Source organism: Calypte anna, chromosome 11, assembly GCF_003957555.1.
Source record: "Calypte anna isolate BGI_N300 chromosome 11, bCalAnn1_v1.p, whole genome shotgun sequence".
Lineage (NCBI taxonomy): Eukaryota > Metazoa > Chordata > Aves > Apodiformes > Trochilidae > Calypte > Calypte anna.
The window spans coordinates 10130403-10151750 of record NC_044257.1 but is presented as its reverse complement, the minus strand read 5'-3'; the positions used below and the strand labels follow the sequence as shown (position 1 = coordinate 10151750).

The following is a 21348-nucleotide window of genomic DNA, read 5'->3' as shown; positions in this document are numbered from 1 at the left end:
GGGGTTGGGGTTTTTCACTCCTTCCAGAAAGGTTTGAAACAAAGGGGGAGGGATAAGATAAGAAACTAACCATAAAAGTAAAAGACAGAAAAAAACAGAATTTGGGCAGTGCCCTCTTGATTTTAACCATACTTGCTTAGCCTCATGCTGTCAGTTCTGATTACAAGGGATTTTTTTTTCCCTTTAAATTATTGCACTACCACAGCTAATAAAGCACAACAGTGCTTGGACCACCACTGAGAAGATCCATGTGGAGACAGGTCTGTGAAAGCAAGCCATACACAGCATTAGGTTGGCTGGTCATAAAAGCCATCCAAAACAAGTTGTGAGCATGCAGGTTACTTGGGCATTGGAGCAGACCCTGCTGCCTGACAAACCAAGTTACCAAATTTGTCATTTGAGGCTGGGCACTTATCAAAGTGTGCTCACATTGGTGTTACTGCAGCTCCCACCAGCTCTTTGGAGGACGCATTTGAAGGTTTCTCAGAGGTGGCTGCCATGCCCAGCACACACACCTCCTGGGACCCACAGCCCTTCCTGGGCTCTGCCACCCTGTGAGGGACCACGACGGGGTGTAAAAATAGCACACCTCATCCAAACTAAAAATAGTGTGGTGTAGGCGTGTAAAGAGGCAAAGCTCAGAGTCCTAGCAGGAGCAAGAACTCCTGTTTCAATCTGTTCTCTGAAGACCACAAAGGCGTAAAGTCTTCAATGCTTGTGAGCTTGGGAAACTGACCATGCAATTGACACATAAAGAGTGGGTGGCTTTTCCAAGACTCATTTGTCAGAGAACAAAGCAAGCTGTGCATACAGAGTCATACATACCTTTCCCACCGTATGTAATCTGCCCACTTTATTCCATAAATACGACAGCCTAGCTGAGCCTTTTTTGAGCTCTCCCAGCTAAGCAGCCCGGGTGCACAGAGGGGATCTCCCCGAAGGCTGGGACACCTCTCCCGGCTGCTCCTCGAGGCAGAGACTCAGTTTTCCTTCGCGTGTTTCTTCCCGTCAAACACACCGCACCTTGCCAAACCACTGCTAAATGCTGTTCAGCTCCACCGAACGCACGGGGCTCGGCCAACGCACGATTTTTACCTCAGCACAACATACTTCTGCCCCCTCAGACCGAGGGGCATTCGCCACAGGGAGCCGGGGGACCCTTCTCCCGCTGCCTCCCCTCAGTGAGGCGACGACCGCCTTCCCGCCTCCTCCCCGCGCCCCCCGCGAGGACACCCCCCACGCGGACACCCACCCCCCCCCAGAGCCTCCGCGGGCCGGGGGGCGGCGCATGCGCGCGGCGGCGGTGGCAGCGGGGCAGAGCGCGCGGGCAGCGATGGCCGGCGGGGAGCAGAGCGGGGCGGGCGACGGCCCCGCTCGGGTGGCGCTGAAGAAGGAGATCGGGCTGATCAGCGCCTGTGCCATCATCATCGGTAAGGGACCGGGGACCCCGCGGGGCTGCGTGTCCCGCCGCTGCGCTGTCCGTGCGGGCAGCTCGTCCCGCAACACGCCCCGCCGGGCTGAGCCCCGCTCGGCTGCCGGACAGCACCCGCGGGCGGGGGTAGCGGGGAGTCAGCTCCACTCCCACACCCCGTCAGCGGTACCGGGAAGGTTCCCGGGTGATGCTGTTGCATGGGACGGAGCGTCTCGGCTCAGCTGGGAGCGGGGTAGAAGGAGGGGGCGGCGGTCGGGACGGCGTTTCGCTGTCGCCTGTAGCGCAGGGTCCTTCTTGAAGTACCAACAAAATCCCGGCCGTTCCGTTTGGGATTTTCCAAAGCGTTTTCCCGATGGTCTTTTGAGCTGTTAAGTAGTACGCAGCTCTTATATCTTAGGCTAAAACAAGTTGATTCTTTCATCTGAGATTGGAGTTCTCCCAAGTGAGGGTGACAGCTTGGGCTTTCAGGAAGCCACCGAGCATCACGTCCCACCACAGGGGTGCGGGAGCTGGCAACGCGGCCATGGGCAGCGAGCGATTCGCTCTCCTGCTTCCCGCACCTGCTGATGTCTGGCAGAGCCGCTGCCCGGCCGTGCCCTCTTTGGGACAAAACTTGAGGTTTCGGATCTGCCAGCGGGACTGAGCCTGCGCCTCACGCTTCTCCCGTGGTAGAGTCTGAAGTGATGCGTGGGGGCAGGTTGGGCTCCGCATCTTCCCTCGGCTCTGTCTCCTCCGTGCTCAGGCTACAGAAGTGGGGGCAGACCTGGGGAAGGAGCAGTTTCCCAGACAAATCCAAGCAGCCTGTACAAACCCAGTGAGACTCAAAAGCCTGTGAGAAGACTCAGCCATTGACTTCTCCACCATGAGCTGTCGGAAAGACAGTGACAGCTGGGGTGAGGTCTGTGGCACGATAGGAAGGTGGCAGTGAGCATGAGAGCTGCCACGTCCGTGGAAGTATGCTGTGCAGAAGCAGAATTGTCTGGGACATGTCATTTTGTCTATGCAAATGATGTCCCCAAGCTTGAGAAAGGAGTTTACTGCATACCCTCTGTGGCATTTATATGTATATAATAAATACATTCTGCTGCAGATACAGAAAATGTAAGAGGATGTTTTTGTATTATCAAAGTTTGATGCTGTGAGCTGCCAGCATTACAGCCAATACCCTGTTTTAGCTGACCACTCTACAATTCTAATTAGCTACAGGAATGATATAGAGAATTATGATCTTCTAGTAATTAGTAACAGGAAGAGGAACACAAGGAAGTATTTGGAAAATAAATATGAGCATATAAATATGTGATTTATAAGCTTGTGGTTGCCTTCTATACATTAATTCTGCTTGTTTAAAATAAAGCATTATAAAAGTTGTAGCTGGAAAAAAAATATTGTCATCTTTGTTCTCCCTAGCATAATAAAATTAGATGAAAGGGACAGGTTGGAGGTAGGAACACTGTTACATGGTGTATATGAGAGTATTCCAACAGTGTCAGGGTTTCTCCATAGTTCACAGTCCATAAGGACACTGTGAAATTTCATAGTTGCATCTGATAAAAACTACCTCTAGGTGCAGGTGACTTCATCCAGCTTAAACATCACAGGGTTCTGGCTGTAAGAGCTAAGGAGATGCTCAGTCTGTCTGTGAACACAGAGCCTGTGTTACAGGAGGGCAGAGGCAGCCCTCATCCTGCTCTTCTGCCAGCTGCCCTGCACCTCCCATGGCCTGTGCTAATTCCCTGCAAAGCAGGTGTTCCTTTTTCTTCTTTCCATGTTTTGAATTATAGGAAAATTTCTTATTACTTCTACAACTGAAATATATATCAATGTAATTAATTGCTATGCCATATTAAACCACACAAAACATCCCTTCAAATTTTATGCTGTCTTTATAGAGGTTTGAAAGTATTTGCCCTAAGAAATATGAGTTCATATAAATGAGTAAAAAAAAATAGCAGAACAAAGTACATCAAATTAGGATTATAATATGCTGGTCTCATATTCATCCCATAGGACAGTCTCCCAATTTCTCTGAGCAGCCAAGCTTTTTCACAGGACATAAGACTGCCTTTCATTACTTTATTTATTTCTTTATTTTTTGCATACAAACAAGCCTACTCAGGGAAGAAAGGTTGTTTCATGTTGAGGAAAAAGACACCTCTTTGGGGTACCCTAATGTAAATGCAGGTACTAAATACAAATCCATTTTGGTTTAATCCTAAAAAGTGACTGATACTTAATGAATATAAAGCTGAACACAGTATTTAGTAGTAGCAACAAATCTTTATGGCAATTCATCTCTGCCACAGAACTTTGGAAAGTGCCTGAGACTTGCTGCCAGAGCACCCAAACCACTGTTTTAAACATGGTTACATACCTTGAAAACAAATCTCTCATGGGCTTCGGCTATTAATAATCTCCTAATATACTCAATTACACTGCAAATTAAGCTTTTCAGTACTCAGATGAAGTGATACACCTTAAAAAGCAGTAACGTGCTTTATTATCTACTAAATAAGAACTTACAGATATTACCTAATAGCTTGAAAACTCAGTATTTATCTCACAGATGCATAAATCTGCCATATTTAATTCAACAGTTATTTTATGCACTTTCTACAAAGCTGGCTTTATATCCTACCTGTAGAGCTACATGTGTAACTAAGATTACTGCACATGTATCTTTTATATAAGCACAGGCATATTAGCTATACAGAGAGATTTTTATTCAGTGCCTTCAATAAAGAGTTTTGCCTAAGAAAATGAAAAACTAAGAAGCTCCATGACTTGGCTTTGTGTGGTTTCTGCCACATAGCATTGTTCTTTAGAGAAGTACAAGAATTAGAAATAGCCAGATTAAAGTCTTATACCAGCCAGATACTTTAGGTATGAATAATAATATTCACCATTCTTCTATTGGATACATACATGCATCTGTATACACAAATTGCATGGATAAGACATTTAACAAGAGATACTTTACTTTCTTCAATACAGATCTAGTAGTTTAATATAAAATAAACAGTTAAACACCTCTTAAAATATTTGTATATGCAGCTTGTAAACTGCATGAAAGTGGCCATAGTGCTGCACTCACATTATGAAGTCTGTTGTATAAAGGCGAATAATTTTATGTCAGTATTTATAAGACATATTAGAAGACCTACAAATTGAACCACATTAAAATGTCAACTAAAACTAAATACATCTTATTTTGCTGAGCACAGGCAGTCAAGTTATCTGTGTCAGCTGACTTTGGGTTGCTTAAAAAAATGCTTGCAGTGCTAATTCTACTCACTCACAAGCTTGGTGTAAGATCCCCTGTGAACATGTTCCTGATTCAAGTCCAGTGGTAGTACCAAACCTGTGACCTGATGGTCAGCATGCAATACATTGAGTTATTGCTACTTATGGAAGCAGTTTTCTGGAAATTGTCTGTTCACATCACCCAGAACACAGCACACATTTGCTTTCTCAGCAGAAGGTGAGCAAGCTGAAAAGCCCCTTTACATTGGAGAGGTTTCCTTATGTCAGCATTATCCTAAAACATAGTGCAAATTCTACATCATAATAATCCATCAAGGGAATTTCCTTGGTTGTCATTAGCACTGTATTTATTTACTAACATTTGCACCTGCATCACCGGGAAGTTTTCATTTACATGAGTATCACTTCCATGGGCAGAGCTCTGGGGTAACACCAAGTTTGGAAGTATAATTGCACTGGATGTGATCTTTCCTCTTTTCCATTAACACAAAACTATTTACCAGCCTTCTTTGCCACCATGTCTCCTGCCATTCCAACATGCCCTGAATCCAGCAGATAGTCTTTTTAGACAGAAATCTACTACAGGATTCAGCAAGATGCTAGGCTAACACCAGAGAAGGAGAACACAGGGGACTTGGAAGAGCCTTCATACTCATGCTTTTCATTTTAAAAAATGTAATTAAATGTGTAACTAAAACAAAAACAAAAAACACCAGCAACGTAAGTGGAAATGCATAGGTATTAGTACCAGCTACTTGGCAAATTGTCTCCAATCATGTTTCATGTGCCACCATTTGTTTAAGAGACTGGTTATTGGTCATTCAATCAATTGGAACCTAATCCAACTCAGATCCATCTCTTTGTCAAGTAACATAGCAAATCATTCCTAAGCAGTCCAAATGGCCTTCACTGGAGTAGTACCCGGGGTACAGAACTGCCCCAGAAACAGAGATAGAGGAGGAAGAAGAAAAACACCCACATCTCTAGGTGACTTCCAGTTTCTGTGGTCCTGCCCAGGGCCACACAAATCAGTGGCATTGCAGCAAGAGTCCTCTCCTTCTGAATCTGTGTGGGAGCATTTCACTTTTATAGCTAGCTGAAGTTTCAGGACACACTTTTCTTCACTGACTTGTGAGAGTAATACAGATCACTTTGGTGGTTCTCTCTCTCAAAAATGTTTCTAAAAACATATTGTGAGAAATTCATCAGGTCATTACCTTTTGGGGGTGATTCCATATTTTCATGTTCTTTGAGGCTGTGCAACATGCAGTAATCCATCAGGATTGTTTAGGGTAGCCTTTCATCTGAGTTTGGGGAGCTGAAAACAAGCTGCAGTTTTGCTTGCAAGTAAAAAACATGGCAAAGTTCAAATTAGCTTGGTAAAAATCCAGGGAGATCCTGCAGCTTCCCTAGCAGCTTACCTCTCAGACTGAATTTACAGGAGGCAAAAAGGAGCTCTAATTAGGAATTCCTAGCAGGGAAAAAAAAAAAGTAATAACTTTATATTTTTCTTAATTGAGACTTTCTGGCCATAGAAGACAGTTTTGTTTGTCAACAGATGTGCCTTTCTGCTGCAGTCTGTATCCAGGAGAATTCAGCATGTGAAGTTCCTCATGTACAATACAAAGACCACGACACTAAAACAGCAGCAGGGGGAAAAAAAAAAAAAAAAAAAAAGGGAAAAAAAAATAAATCTCAGCATGAACAAATCCTTCCCATATGATCTCCAAGAACAGCAGTAGGGTATAATGAACATGTTTTGCAGAAAAAAAAAAAACAACACCAAAAAAACCAAACAGTTTTTACTTTATAAAAGCAGTGATACTTGAACAAAAATTGCAACGTTTGTAATGCTATTGTGTTTTCAGGTCATTAGGTGTCAGGTATTCATTGACTGGTGATTTTGGTTTGGGTGGGTTTTGCTAGCTGCTTTTTTTCCCCTTCTTCTAAAAAAGTAGAAAATTCTTACTGGAACACAATGACTGATTAGAAGGCTGAAGCAATGGGCTTTCTGCAATGGCTGTCAGTAGTTCAGATATCCTGCAACAGACAAAACATCTTCCTTGATAGATTAAAAAAAAAAAAAAGGGAGCATCCTTTGGTAGTGTCTTACTCCTAATCTGGCAGTACAGTGCCTGCTTTCAGTAGTGCCATAAATCTCCACTCGTGTTCCCTTTTCCTGTGCCTTGCAGCTCATTTCCTTCTAGCATAATGTAGCCTTTTCTGTTGAGAAAGTCTGTTCTGCTTTGGCAGGCTCACAACAAGCAGAAATGGTTTGGTAGAGGTTTAGCTTTTTTGTGTTTGGAGCTTTCTGTGTGCCAAACTTTTCCTTTTAAGACCCCGGTTTTTTGTTGGGCTGTGGGGGGAGTTTCAACTCACTGCCACACTTTTTTGTCATCTTGATTACAGCATGATAAAATGAGAAGGCATTTGTCAGTACCAAAGTTGTCAGTACCAAAGTGCCCCAAATATAAAACACCCTAACAGTGTTGGTTTTTTTCTGCTGGTCTTGAAAAACCCAGAAATCTCCCAAAGAGTTATTTAGCAGATGTTCCACAGTGAGGAACAGGGAACTAGCAAGCCAGCATGGACTGAGCATCTCAGCATCTTAATTCCTTTTTAAAAGCCTGTATCCCTCTCTGTATAGTGGGAAAGCATAGAGAATATGCAAACCCTGTTCCCCTGCAGAGGAAGGCCATTTGTAATGGTAAATGCATTTCTTCACATGCCAGCCTCCACAAAAATCTCTTTAGGCAGCATTAGTTCATTCTCCTGATGTGCTCTTCTGGCAGTGGTCTCTAAGTCAGGGCTGAAAAGCAAGATTAGAGGAGTGGTTGTCTACAAATTGTTCCCATCTTCAGGAACTTGTAGATTCTGAGATTTTTATCTCAGCATAATGAATGACCTCAATCTCATGTTAGGGTGAGCTGATTAAATTCTTGCTCCTGGACATGGTTAATCATCTCTTTCAGACATCAGATGCAAATTCCATTGGATCTCAGAGAAAGAAAGGTGGAGAGAAATATACTTATGATGTTTAAGCCTGAGTAATTTCTTACCAGGGAGTAGTGGAATTACCCTCATGGCTGAATTGCTCTGATTTATTTAACACTTTCTTTAGAATAATACCAAAATTTATGGAAAAATAAAATATTTCTGCATATGAAAGTTAAGTTGAATTCTTTTTATTTGATCCTTAAATATTGTTGTAATCACAATTCCAATATGAACCTTCCAGATCAGTAATGTAAAACATAGCATTACATTTAGTAGGACTTCTGAGAGGTTACTTCTGACTCCAAGAAACAGGTCAGTGATCTGGATGAGAGGCAGTTTTTCTATCACAAATAACAATAGCTCTTTCATCAGTTAGATGATAATTTGGATTAAGATAAACATCTTAATATAATACACCACAAAAATTATGTTTGAACAATATAAGGACCTTATTTGGAGTCATAAAAACAGGAAAAATGAAGTTAAGGAAGAATCTAATTCTATTGAATACAATGGGTCAAAGAACTAAAATCCACAGTGTTGTGTGATCTTTGACAATTAATGTCACAAGACTGCTCATCACAATACTTTTAGGTCACCTGTGACACTGGGCAACCTAATTATGCCATATTAACTCTGGGTCAGATAACCACACAGGGCTGAGACATCAGGCTAAAAAAAAGTTTCTCTCCAAATAGACAGATCCATTCAGATGATGGAGGACAGAAGTTGAGCTCTGAATACTGAAATGCCTTCTCTATACCTTAAGCAGTTTTTGGCAAAAGGTCATTGCACTTGAATTCATATATGTGATGCTACAGGTCTGATAAGAAAAAAGCATGGTTAGTTGGCTCATCTCTTGTAGTTCTTAAGTGTCTTCCATCTTTCTGCTGCCACATTGTGCAATGACCATGAGATAAGGAGAAAAAAACCTATTAGCATGTGTCATACATAAAGGGTTTTTTACAGGGCCATATTGTGCTGTAAGATCCCTCCTGCTCGGGCCCCAAAATGAAGGCTGATGAATCCAGAAGAGTTTTCCCTTGTCTCCCTGCCAACCCAGGCCCTGGAAGAATCACTATTGCTTCTCCACAAACCTGAAGATAATGACTGCCAAGGACTTAAACCTTTAAGATGTGCGCTTTTACATCATAAAAATCCATCCTTTTGCACAAAAATCTCAAGGGATCAGCTTTTCTTAGGAAGTGCAAGGAATGAACAGATAAGAATGAAAACAAAGCATTGAGTTCCTTCTCTGGATTATTTAAAAATTCTTCTGCAGCTCTCCTGAGAGCTTTATAGGACAGGGTTTGCTGACTTCATTTTGGGGAGGTCATCTCAGACTATATTTCATTTCCATAACTTTTTTTTTTTTTTTTTTTTCCCCTCTCCCCAAATTTTGTCCTTTTTTGATGGCAGACTTACCTCTTTGGAGTTCAGCTTCCCAGCCTTATTTTTTCACTAATTTAAAACAGTGCAGGCTGTTCTGATGTCCAGGAAAGGGAGATGAAACAATAAAACTTGCCATACTAGGGCTCCATAAACACACAAGTTTCATTGTTTCTGATACTCTTAAATGCAGTCTGAAAACTTGAAAAGCGATACACTTTGGAAACATAAATAATCAGCTGTGTTTATAAATATCTTGAAAATAGTAATAGCCTTAATTAGTACAAGACAGCAGAAAGTATCCAAGCTTGTTAAGCTTCCAAACACTGTACTTAGGTTCAAGTAAATTAAAAAATAGCAGAATCAAATTTGAAAGAATAAGGGAAAGAAGTATTTGATTCTGGCTGGTGTCCACACACACCTAGCCTTCAGCTTGGAAGGATTTCTCTTTTGTATGACAGCCTTAAAATATTTGTAATTAAAAAAAACCAAAAAAAAAAAGCTGACAAACTACTTTTTTGTACTACTGCTAGTAGATCCTGTTGTAATAAAGCCATTTCTTACAGTAAACTCTGCCAAAGAGCAGTAGGACACAACGTCTACATGTTTGTTGGTCGTGGCCCACAGCCAGTTCCCCTAGCAACGCATTAAGATTTAAGCAGACTATTACAAAAGGTACCCAAATCCTGTACATATTATGAGTGCATGCAGAAGAAATAGCTCCCTTTGCACGCTCAGGCTCCCAATAAGGGATTAAAGACCCGTTTCTGAACAGGTCCTGAGTCCCTAAAATCCAACAGAAGTCAATGAGAGCCAAGGATTTCACTGCCTCATAGGATGAGGCCCTAAATTAAATGAAAGCATCTGGATATGGAGCAATTATCCCACTGTACCCATACAACATATCACCACATATGACAGAGAGAGAGGCCACCCATTGTGCTGTACTGTTGGGTGTTAGGGAACCATACTGTGCTCAGGTTGCACAGCAGAGAGCAGTGGGGCCAAGAATAATCTGTTCCTGTTAATTAAAGTTACAGAGTACTAGTTTTGCATACTTCTTTTACTACAAATCTTATCTTAAAACCATTTGTCATTGACCAAGCATGGTCAGGGCAACCAGCTGCCCTTTGCAGCAGGTAGGGATCAACATCTTGTATTCCAAGACAGAGGAAGTAGCATGCAAAGATCCAGAGGAGCAAATTCTCTTCCAATCACCAACTCACAGGATCTCCCTGAAGACAGATCTCTAAAAGCACCACCTATTGAAATATCTGCATTTCCCTTTGCAGCCCTCTGAGGTAGTCCAAGACATCTTGTCTGAGATTTTGCTGCTCAAAAACAGCCATAACTGGAAAAACAACAACAAAAGAAACCAACAATGACAAAACTCCTGTCAAGTGACATTTTTAAAGAAGCTACTTCAAGCAGAGGTCCACTGTCTTTTTTTCTTCTTTCCTAGTTACCTAAACAAGTCAAACATCTCCAGTCTGCGACAGAACTTAGAACAGAATGTTCATCATAACCAGTGTCAATATTATGTTGATAGCAGGGGTGTTCAGGGCTGTATTAATCTGTATTTTCAGGATCGCCTAATTTAATTCTTTGTTTCTACATATTCTAAACATTCTACAGCCAAGTTTTTCCCATCTGAGGGGGAAGGAGTGACATTTTTGGATGAAATTTTATACAGCTGAACAAACGTTTTAGGCAAATTTGATACATCACAATCAGTTAGCATTGTGAAGTCTACCAATTCTGAAAAAAACTTCATTTCAAAAGATAGTTCAGTATTTGGCAATACAGGATTTCATATGTGAAAAAGAAATTCATAGTAATACTGCTTACTTTTGAGATCATATTACAACAGATTAGGCGTTGCCTTTAAATGCCCAGATCACAGTATTTAGGTTTCAAGAAAGGGAAAGCTGACATTTCTTTTGGAATCAAGAGTTCCTAGTTCTTTTTGCGTAAAATTATCTAAATATATTTTCTTTAAATAAAAGAAAGATTAAAAAATAAAGTCAGATTCAAGTCAGCACTAGTTTCTCAATACATGAGGGCAGCAATATGCATGTAAGTGATCCCTGTGGAAGTGTATACTAAACTGATAAGTCTTGGTGAATCTCATTTAAACTCAGGTGATAGTTTAAGTTGATATAATTTAAATGCACTTAAATTTAGGTGTGAGCTTTAAATTAAATATTATGCAGGGAACTATACCATTTTCACTTTTAAATCCACCTCAGTTCATTAAACATGGAGAAACATAAGCATATCTTTGTGTACTTGCTAAAATTGAATCAAGTCAATAGAGATGTAATGACAGCATGCTGACAGAAGTAAAAATAACTACACCAGAATTCCTAACACAGGTTTACAACCAGAATATAAACTTGAGAACTTGTTCCATGAGGACTGACAGCCTTCAGGAGTGGACAGAAGAGGCTTTCCCACTGGGCAGCAGTTTCTGATAAATTATTCCAGACTGTTAGAATAATCTGTTTGCAATTCTCAGTACAATGAGCAAAAGAATACAGCTAGGAGAATGAGAAAAAAAATATGCAGCTTTTTAATGAATCAACTTATGCTTAAAAATATGGAGCCAGGGTCCCTTGCCACTGGCATGAGTGGGGCTGAAGAATCTGGGCTGGCCAAAAAGTTGTATTTATCTACTGCCCTTGTATAACCACAGCACTCCCTGATACAGCTGAACTCTTTGGCTGTAATTTAAGCTAAACTAAGGAGATTTAGAGAAGCATTTTGTAATTTCTCCTTGATGAAAACTGAAAATCATTGCAGGTGCAATGATTTGCAGTGTTAGAGGTGTCCAAGAAGCACCACTGGCTCTTGCGAATTTCTCAGCCAAGGGGACACACATTAAATCTATTTCAATGGGCTGGCATCTGTTCTTCAGCTCCCACTATCAGTTGCTTTTCCTTAAATCAGGATATCTGGAAGAAGTCAGTCACATGGGATCCTAGAGAAGATCCTGACCTCCTCTAGTATGCATGCAGGCAGGGCACCAGGAACTGCCCTTTTTTTACATCAGTGGATTTAATGACATTCCACCGTTTGCAAGTAAAACTTCAAGTAAGGAGGGATATTGAGGTTCAGAGAGCACAGAAACTTCAGAAGGGCTAATACTAAAACTGCACTATTTATAGAAAGCAGTGTTCAGTGCTGCACTTTCTTACCAGGGAAATCCAGGGATTTTAGAGCATTAGAGTGGTTTCATTCAGCATCCCTCAATGGCAGTTTAGCATTCAGTTTCTCTTTGGAACCTGTGGAAGGGTGGAGCCTTCTCTTGGCTTGGCTTCAAGGGTCACAGTACCCCTTTACATGCTGAGGCCCCACAGTCAAGCAGGTAAAGCTTGAGCCCCCTGGTTCCCCACGATCAAGCAGGTGCTGCCAGTGGTGATACAGCTGGACTCACCCAAAAGATCTGCTCTGCAGCTCTCCATGGGAGCCCCTCATATTCTCCTGGCAGCACTGCCCTGCTCTAGACCCTACTCAAGTAAGAAGGAGGCAAAGGAAAGGTGCAATACAAAGCTCAGCAAAGGTGGCTGGGAATAATCCCCACCCAGGACACACAGTCCTACTTCTACACGGGCTGCTTTCAGTGTGGCAGTGTGCCAGAGCTTGCCTCAGTGTTACTCCTTTGAGAACATCCCAAGGAAAATGCCACACGTCCCCTGGGAGAAGGTTTTCCCCAATATTTCTGCCTTATCATTGCAGTGTATAGAGGAAGGCACGATGGCTGAAATTTGCTCTCCATGGTAATGAAATGCAGCCCACATATCCTACACTGGCAAGAGAAGAGGAGAACAAGTCAGAAGTTAAGGAAGTAGAGAAATCAGACCAAGTGACAAGAGTCAGAACAGAGGAGCAGAGAAATAAAGCAGTGGTCTGTGTGCCTGAAAAGAGCAGACAGAGCCTGCAGCCACTGAAAGGATTAGCAGAATAAAGGAGTTCTCAAGGAGTTCTCAATTAGGACAACAAAAATCCCTATCATACAGGCTTAAACTTCTCTTTTGATATGAGCACACTGCAGCACCACTACTCAAGAAAAAAAAAAAAAAAGCCAACATGCACTATCAGGCATCTGTCTTTACCTTTATTATTTCACATGCTCCTAAGAGGTCTGATCCTCATCATCTCACTATTTTACCTACCATAGATCAGGTCTGTCTTTTACACACAACATCTGAATGTTTGGTCTCCGGCCACAGGGAGTCATTTGCAGGTGGGCACCAGCACTGACTGATGGCCATAATCATGTTTCTTCCAGGTGATAAAATTACACCCTGCAAATTTTGAACACACAGATTTGTGAATTAATCTGTCATACCCAGTGTATTCTCACATGCATACTCAGGAGAGCTGGGTGCTTGCAAGCAGCAGATGGGATTAGAGTTTCAAGTGCTGCTGATTTTGGTTAAGCAATCATTTGACTCTTAAATACGTATAGTGATAATATCCCCACATCATACCTTTTTTCAGTTTAGTGATTTACAGTTAAAGCACCTGCCAATGTAACTTTGACTGTTTTTTCAAGTAGCAGATTATTTTGTGATGATCATGTTATCAAAACACAGGTTTAAAAGCTTTCATGATGAAATTTTCTCTGTGTAGCCTTCTTCGAGTAGAAGAAAAACACTGACAAATTACTACTAATTCTACAAAGAAGATATATAAGAAAATCTCCTTTCAGAAAAGTAGAAGTTTTTAAATCACCACATCATTTTATTTTTAAGCTACTGGGGTATGTTGGCAGAGGCTGGACTGGTCTGAGGCCCAACCTTCATGTGGTACCAGCAACTTTAGCTAAGAAGCAACATGCTACAGTCCCATGAACACACCTCACAGGTTTTGCAAGTACAGCTTTTCTCCAAGGCTGCCTTCCACTGCTGGTAGAAAGTCATTCCAAACTATTAGTCATTATTAAACAGCTTAAACACCATTAAGCCAGAGCCAAATATGCAGCCTACTGCCTTTAAAAAAGCTTTTCAAATGGACCCAGGCTATAAAGGTCCCAGGAAGACTGAGGCTAGCAGTTCTCACAAGTTTTTCTCTCCTCTAGATTATGAATTTTTCAGCTAATGGCGACAGCCCTGGCTAGCACACCCCCCAGAAGCACCTCAGAGCAGCCTTCACATACAAGCAGGATCCACTTGCTATCGGTTCTCTTTGCAATTTAATCAGTTTTTTCGTTTTTAAAGTTTCAAGAAAACAGTTTCTCCTCTCTGAATGGGGAGAGACACGCAGTCACCTTGCGGACAGAATGATTAAAGTTACACAGGGGAAAACAGCAAACCAAATGTGACAGGCACAACAACATTCCCTTCAATTCTGGTTATTCCATCCGCACCGCCTCTTCCCGAGCGGCTCAGGGAACAGGCGCTTCCCAGTCCCTCCAGTTTCCCAGTTGATGGCACTGCAGCGCTGCTCACCCGCAGGGCCGCCAGCGGGCCGGGGCGATGCCCCCCGCGGCCTGGAGAGGGCGCCCGGGGACCGGGGAGACCGGGCCGGGGAAACCGGGGGATGCGGCCGGGGGGGCCCGAGGGGATGCGGCCGGGGACCCCTCTTGCCCGCTCGCCCGCGCTGCTGCTCCCCGGAGAAAAGGGGAAGGTTGGAGAACCCGACCAGGTTTCTTTGGGGTTTTCCGTTCACAAAAGAATTTTTTTTCCTAAATTAAAGATTTTTGCAGGAAACCGAGGTTGGCAGATTAAATGTTCTACTCGTGAAAAGATTGTGAGGAGGCTACAGCTCATTTTAATATAGAGATATTACATTTGAATATATAATGTGAATTCAAACCTTCATAGTAACTTATGCTTATAACAAAATATAACCCCAGTACAAAAGCAGACAGTCACACCCTCTGTAAGACCACATTTGTTATTATTAAATTTATTCCTGTTATATTTACTTTCCTTTACCCAGTTTTCTGTGCTAACCACACCTTCGTTGTTAGAGAAACCTGGTTCTTTGGGTCCTCTTGAGCCTCACCTGTATTTTAGTCCTTAAAAGGCAAACATCTTGTTTATAAATCTGCGACAAGTTAAAGAAAACACTTTTGTCAGGATTTTAAGAAGCTTAATTTCTGCAATCTTTAAAGTTGAGTGTAGCATAATCAGATTATAAATTCTTAACCCAGTAAAATCCAGTTGGAATGCTGGAATTAGTTTGTAATGACTGGTCATGTTCTTACTTGCTAGGAATTTTAACATAAATATTTGAAATTAAGTCAGGCTTTAAGATAATTTAATTTTGTTAAACACCAATCCCCAGAGACATTAAATTATCACCCTTATTTTGTAGCCATTTTTCAGTTTTTCCTTTACAAGTATGTTAGCAGAGGAGAGGTAATTCATCTTCCAGTGGTACAATAGTAATATTCTTCTACTCACATATGAAGTTAAATGGCTATTACTTTAATGCTAAGCCCTGTAGGTTATTTTCTTCATCATCCATCTTTCATTATGAGTTTTCCGATTGCTATTTTAAGTACAAAAAAGTTCAAGACCATTACATGAAACATCTAAAACACTGCCACACAGCCTAAATTCATGCTTAACTAGAGATTAAAAAAAAAAACAAACCACATTTAGAGTGTTTGCTGATCTTAATTCGGGAGAGTCCTTATATTCTGGTGGGTTTTTTAAGCCAAACTGCTTGATTCATTGAGATGATTTACCCTTCGTATTTTAAAGGCAGGGGGCAGAGTGGGCACTTAGAATCTCTTGTATTAAATGCTATACTTCTCTTAATAATCTGTACAGGAGCTGGGCAAAGGCCAAGCAGCACTCTGCCCGTCCATCCCCTTCAGTGCTGCCAGTCCCACCGTGCTGGTGAGGGGGTCAGGGCAGAGCCTGAGGTCACCCAGAGCAGAGAGCAGCAAGTTTATTTCCTGGAAATAAGTAGAGCCTGTAGGACTGCCTGTGCTGCCACAACATTTATGGTTAGCACCAAAATCATGAGCTATGCATGTTACTCCTCAGCTGGTTTTGTAGCTGTGCCATGCCCTGAGTTCCCAAACAAGGCAGTGACAATCAAAAGCAGTCACTACTGTCCTCAATTAAGAGTGATTAACTCCTGAGACCCAATTAGAAACTGGCAACTGGCTGGACTGGAGGCTGCTTAGTTTAGTTTTCTGCTAAATAAATATAAAAATACCCACAGTGATTTATAGCATTGCTATTATCAATGTAATCTATGTCATATTTAATTTGGATTTAACTGATTCATAAAGCATTATTCCTGCTGGCTTAATCTGAAATCTTTACAATATTTCATACTCAAATAAGATATATTTGTTTATTAATTCCCAAGCAGGATGTAAAGCTTCAGCACTTGTTTATAAGAGAGCTATTTTAAGCCAGGACACAGACTGTCATTGTAACAATGTCTACTTAGATGTGGGAGTCCTGAGAGGATGGATGGACTTTTGGTTATTCTTCTATTCACAGCTATCAGGGAAAACTGTATCTGCTGTTTAGGCTGCAGTATACCAATGTACCAAAAGAAAGCTGTAACTGAAACCAGATTGGTCTCAAACGTTTCATTTTTAAAGAAAAAAATATCATTGTCTACCACTTCATTTAAAAGAAATGACAAATAATGGCTCACATTCCCCACACTGGCACTGAGAAAGGATGCTGGACTTCCTCTTTATAGCCAAGATACCCAGACATAAACACAGAGCATCTCTTAAATTGTATCAATGAAACACCCACTATGTGGCTGGAGATACAATCCTTGATGATGCCGATTTCTGTTTGAATGCTGTCTTCCCAATTGCTGCTCTGCTTCTATAAACATGGGACATGCCTGCACAGCAATGCTGAAGGAAGCAGGATGCCTGGGTAATGTAAGCTTTCCCTCTGCCTTCCAACATCATGTCCTCCCCATGTCAGTACCTGCAATCAGCCACCAAGTGCTGGGTGACCCACCTTGGGCTCTGGAGTACCAGCAGCACTCAATGAAAGCAGGAGTCTGGTAGGATTTATGCCCACAAACCATACAGTTTTTCAGAAACAGTGCCTGCTGTAGTCCTTCACTGAACAACCAGTCACAGAATCATTTACCTTACTGCAGGGAAAAAAAATAAATTAAATTTCTGTGTTGTTAATGTTCCCCTTTGTAGGGGAAAGAGCTGCTTAGACAAATTTCTAGTCCATAATACAGACCCATTCAGAATTTCAGATGTGTAACAGAGATCTTTAATGACATGCACAAGCAGTAAAAAAAGCATGAGTGATATTTTTCTTTGCTAACCACACAGGAAATTGCTTCATTTTATCAGAAACATGATCTCTAAATATGATCAGTAAGGCCATTCCTGAAGAATTACTAAATATTTTCTACAGGCTACAAGATCCATTATTTTTACAGTCTGTGTTGGTTGTGCTGGAGATAAATAAAAGGTGCCCTAAGGATTTTGCATGCTAAGTGAATATGCAAAGTATTACCAAGTCCCTTTATTTTCTCACAAGCACAGCAATATTTAGTGCTTTCCTTCAAAGTGCAGTCCTTGAAGTGTTTTAATAAGAATTTAGCTTTCATTTAAAAGATGAGTTTCAGCTCCCATAGTTACATTCAAAAGTGTTCAAAAGCCAGAGGCAAACCAACAACATCAGTTTTTTCAGTAAAGCCCCATTCCCTAATTCTCAGCTCACAGATGGAGCTTGGCTGATAGCACAGCCTGAGCTTATTTCACACCCAGTTCCCTGCCATGAACAATAGATATTATGGCACATGGGCAGATTTGTTTTATCTATTATATTTATAAGATACGTCTGTGGCATGAATATATATGCAATGTGGGCATTAGTTTCCTTTCAGTTCAAAGAGATAGCTTTGTAGCAAGAAACTCTAGTAGAGGCCATGAAGGAGCACAGAAAGTGGCTGTGTTACAAGTAGGAGAGTTTTTTTTTTCCATCTATTCACATCTTAGGAAAAAAAAAATGCAGTGAGTATCAGGAGTACCAGTGCTAGTAAATCTGAAACAAGTTATCCCTGGCATGGTGATACAGCAACCAGGGATTCCCTGAACTGTACTGCCTATTTCTTTCTTGCTGTAGAGTTGTTCATCAAATTCCCTTGTTTCTGCTGACCAAGGCTTGCTTTAAAATACCTACTGTAGGTAAAGCATGTGCCTTACTGCTAAGTCTTCTGGCCAAGGAACTTCTGATAAGGAACATGAGACCTCCTGAAAACTCTGCTTCTCATCATGCACTTACTGATATCTCATTGGAGCATTTCAGCATCTCCACTCTATCTATTTTTAAGCATGTCTTACATCAAATGAAGCAAAGGTACTTCCCAGGCACATTTACCACATTCATGGCAGGTTTCCATAAGAACATTTTGTTTCCAGAAGGGGTGTAGCACTTCCACTCCTGCCGATACGGCTTTTGCACATGTTGAAAGAGCAAAATAATAGGAAACCCAGAAGGAGGCTGGAAGAGAATTTTGCCTTAGCACATATTCATTCATAAAGGGCACTAGATGAAGTAATTAATCACATTTTAAAAAAAAATCTAATAAAAACATCCCTGTGAATGTTTGTATGAAAGGACCATCCAGAAGGCTGCCTGTTCCTTCTTGTCCTGCTCCCTCAGGTAGCTGCATCCAGAAAGCCTTACCCGTAAATAACAAAAGTAGTAGATATTTCCAGCTCCATACAGACTTGCACACACAGAGGACTGCTTTGGCAGTCATGCCCTAGCAGGAGGCTGTTACTCTAAGCCCAGTGTGCTACAGACACCCCCTCCCCACAGCAATTTAAGTTTAAGTGACAGCCTCTTTATGCCCAGCACCCAGGGACAAGCAGTGCCCTTTCCTAGCAGCAGAAACCCAAAGCACAGACATATCCAGGGCTTTGACAAAGCCAAATACAAACATTTTAAAAAGCACACCACAGACTTTCTGTCTATGCACCAAGACTGCACTTTATCATTGCCATGTGAGATGACTGCCACCACCTTATCTCTGTGGTTACATCTCACTGAGGCTCATCCCTCTCTTACCCACGTCCCTCACAGCATGGTGTGGGTCACACTGCTTCCCACTGCTTATCTCCCCATTCCTGCACCTCCCCAGCCCATCCACAGCTCTGCCCTTCACAACAGGGCAGCTGAGCAGGCACAGAAAGCCAGGGCACAGTCAGCTCTCCCCTTGCCAGCCTGTGGGCACAGCAGCATCTGGGGGTCACCCCTGCAGCCCCACACAGCACAGGTCTGCAGAGACACCTTGCTACAACACTGCACACCAGCTTGAACATTTGCTAGATTTCTTGTCCATTATCAGTTAGGATAAAATCCAAATGGCATCCTCCATTCTCCACGTACTGACACAAGAAAACAGTGACAGAGCATGGGGGTGGAAGCTCTTGCCAAGGGCCTGCTGACAGAGGGGTATTTGTATCTGCTGTTTGGTGCTGAAAATAGCAGCAAACCTGAGGTAAGGTAAAAGAGCACTGAGCAGGAGGAGAGGGTGTGAGAGGAGCCAGGAGATTCATTTATGGGTTATTCTCTCTCTGGGCAATCCCTGTATGTTCAGCACTGATGTTGCCAGAACAGGAATGAATACTGTCCTATTATCTCAAAGATTAAATTAAAGCTCACAGTTCTGTCACGGTGAAAAGCAGGATGTGCTGAATTCAGTATGCTCCCCAAAATATCACTGGCTTCTCTCAAAGCTGCAGTATTTCCAGGTGCATTTATTGTGAAAAATAGCAATGCAGAGCTATCTATGCTGGCAGGTAAAGGATCATTTTTACAGATCTTCTATAATGTAAGGACTTCCTCCATATGCACAAGTACAGCAGTTACAACCGCAGCACGCAGCAGTGCCAGAGACTTTGTCAAGACAGTTTTCAAACTCCTAAGGCAAGTATTTCCCTTACAGCTGAAATTCAAGATTGAGTACAGCTTCAGAAAAGGGCAATACCAGCCTACCAGAAAAGCATGTTTGCTTTATGTTTGTTCCCTGGATCAAAAGCACTTTCTAGGTATTAAAAAAACAAACAAACAAACACAAACAAACAAAAACACCAGCAGGGACTCCACATCCTTTTAGCAAAAGGTGTTCCCAAATGAGGTTTTGCTGAAAAAGTCCCAAGACTGACAAAAAATACCTCCTTCCAGACCCTGAGCAGCTTTGAAGCACCTCTTGCTGAATGGTTCCCACTGATCTGAGAGGCCAACCGTGCCCTGACCCTGTGCAAACAAAGAGCATCTGTGACATCCAGCACTCCCTTTCTACACCCAGCACTGCCTCAGCTCGCACACTCATTAAACAAAATTAGTAAGACAAAGTCCACACTGTTTAATATTTCAGTCATAATATCCCCTTAAAATCTATGGGCAATGACTAAGCAGCACAGGTATTGCAATATAAAATGTTAATTCATTTCTAATACTTGAGACTTAGAGATGTAATTTCAAGCACAGTCCTAAACCTGCCCTGGTGGCAAAAGTGCCTCTTGGCCTCTACATTATAGATAATACAACAGAGGGCTTTTCAACTTCCCATTACATGTGAAGATGGGCTTTGTCTGGATTCCTTTCAGGAGATGATGAAGATCTGCATTACAAAGAAGCTTCTAACTCCTTTCAGTAAAACACTGGGCATGGCAGGTGACAGCAGCTGTCCCAGTTCATGCCACAAAACCACCAGCAGCAAATGGAGCTGCACACTTGAGACTTACTGGACTCCAGCAGAGCTGAGCACACACTCTCCATCCTTGATTGCTGATAAACAGCAATGCTTTCCCCAGGCTGAGCTCAGATAAAACACAACTCAGCAAAATCTGGAAGAGAGGGTTTTGTGAGGGGTGTTTGCTTGGGTGGGGGCTGTGGGTTTGTTTGCTTTTTTTTTTTTTTTTTTTTTTTTTTTAAAAAGAAAAGTTCTTTTCTTGCTTTCATTTACCTCACTGCAAACCTTCTGTCATTTCTAGGTAATATCATTGGTTCTGGGATCTTTATTTCACCCAAAGGAGTTTTGGAGCACACTGGCTCAGTAGGACTGGCTCTCATTGTTTGGGTGCTTGGCGGTGGGGTGGCTGCCCTGGGCTCGCTCTGTTATGCTGAGCTGGGAGTTACTATCCCCAAATCAGGAGGGGACTATTCCTACGTCACAGAGATTTTTGGTGGCTTAGCTGGGTAAGTACTCTATCTCTCTAAATTTGAACACATGTTTATATTAAGTATATTAAGTGTGGAAAAGACATCTAACTTGGCATAGTCAGGCAACGTTTG

General features: G+C 42.0%; 1 protein-coding gene across 1 annotated transcript in view; it reads left to right on the top strand.

Annotated features, from left to right (window-relative positions):
* Positions 1-1288: 1288 nt before the first annotated feature.
* Positions 1289-21348, top strand: part of SLC7A10 (solute carrier family 7 member 10) — a 32197-nt gene continuing 12137 nt past the window's right edge. The window contains exons 1-2 of the mRNA XM_030458011.1: positions 1289-1430; positions 21048-21252. Coding sequence (XP_030313871.1) covers positions 1289-1430; positions 21048-21252 — 347 coding nt within the window. The remainder of the gene's footprint in view (positions 1431-21047; positions 21253-21348) is intronic.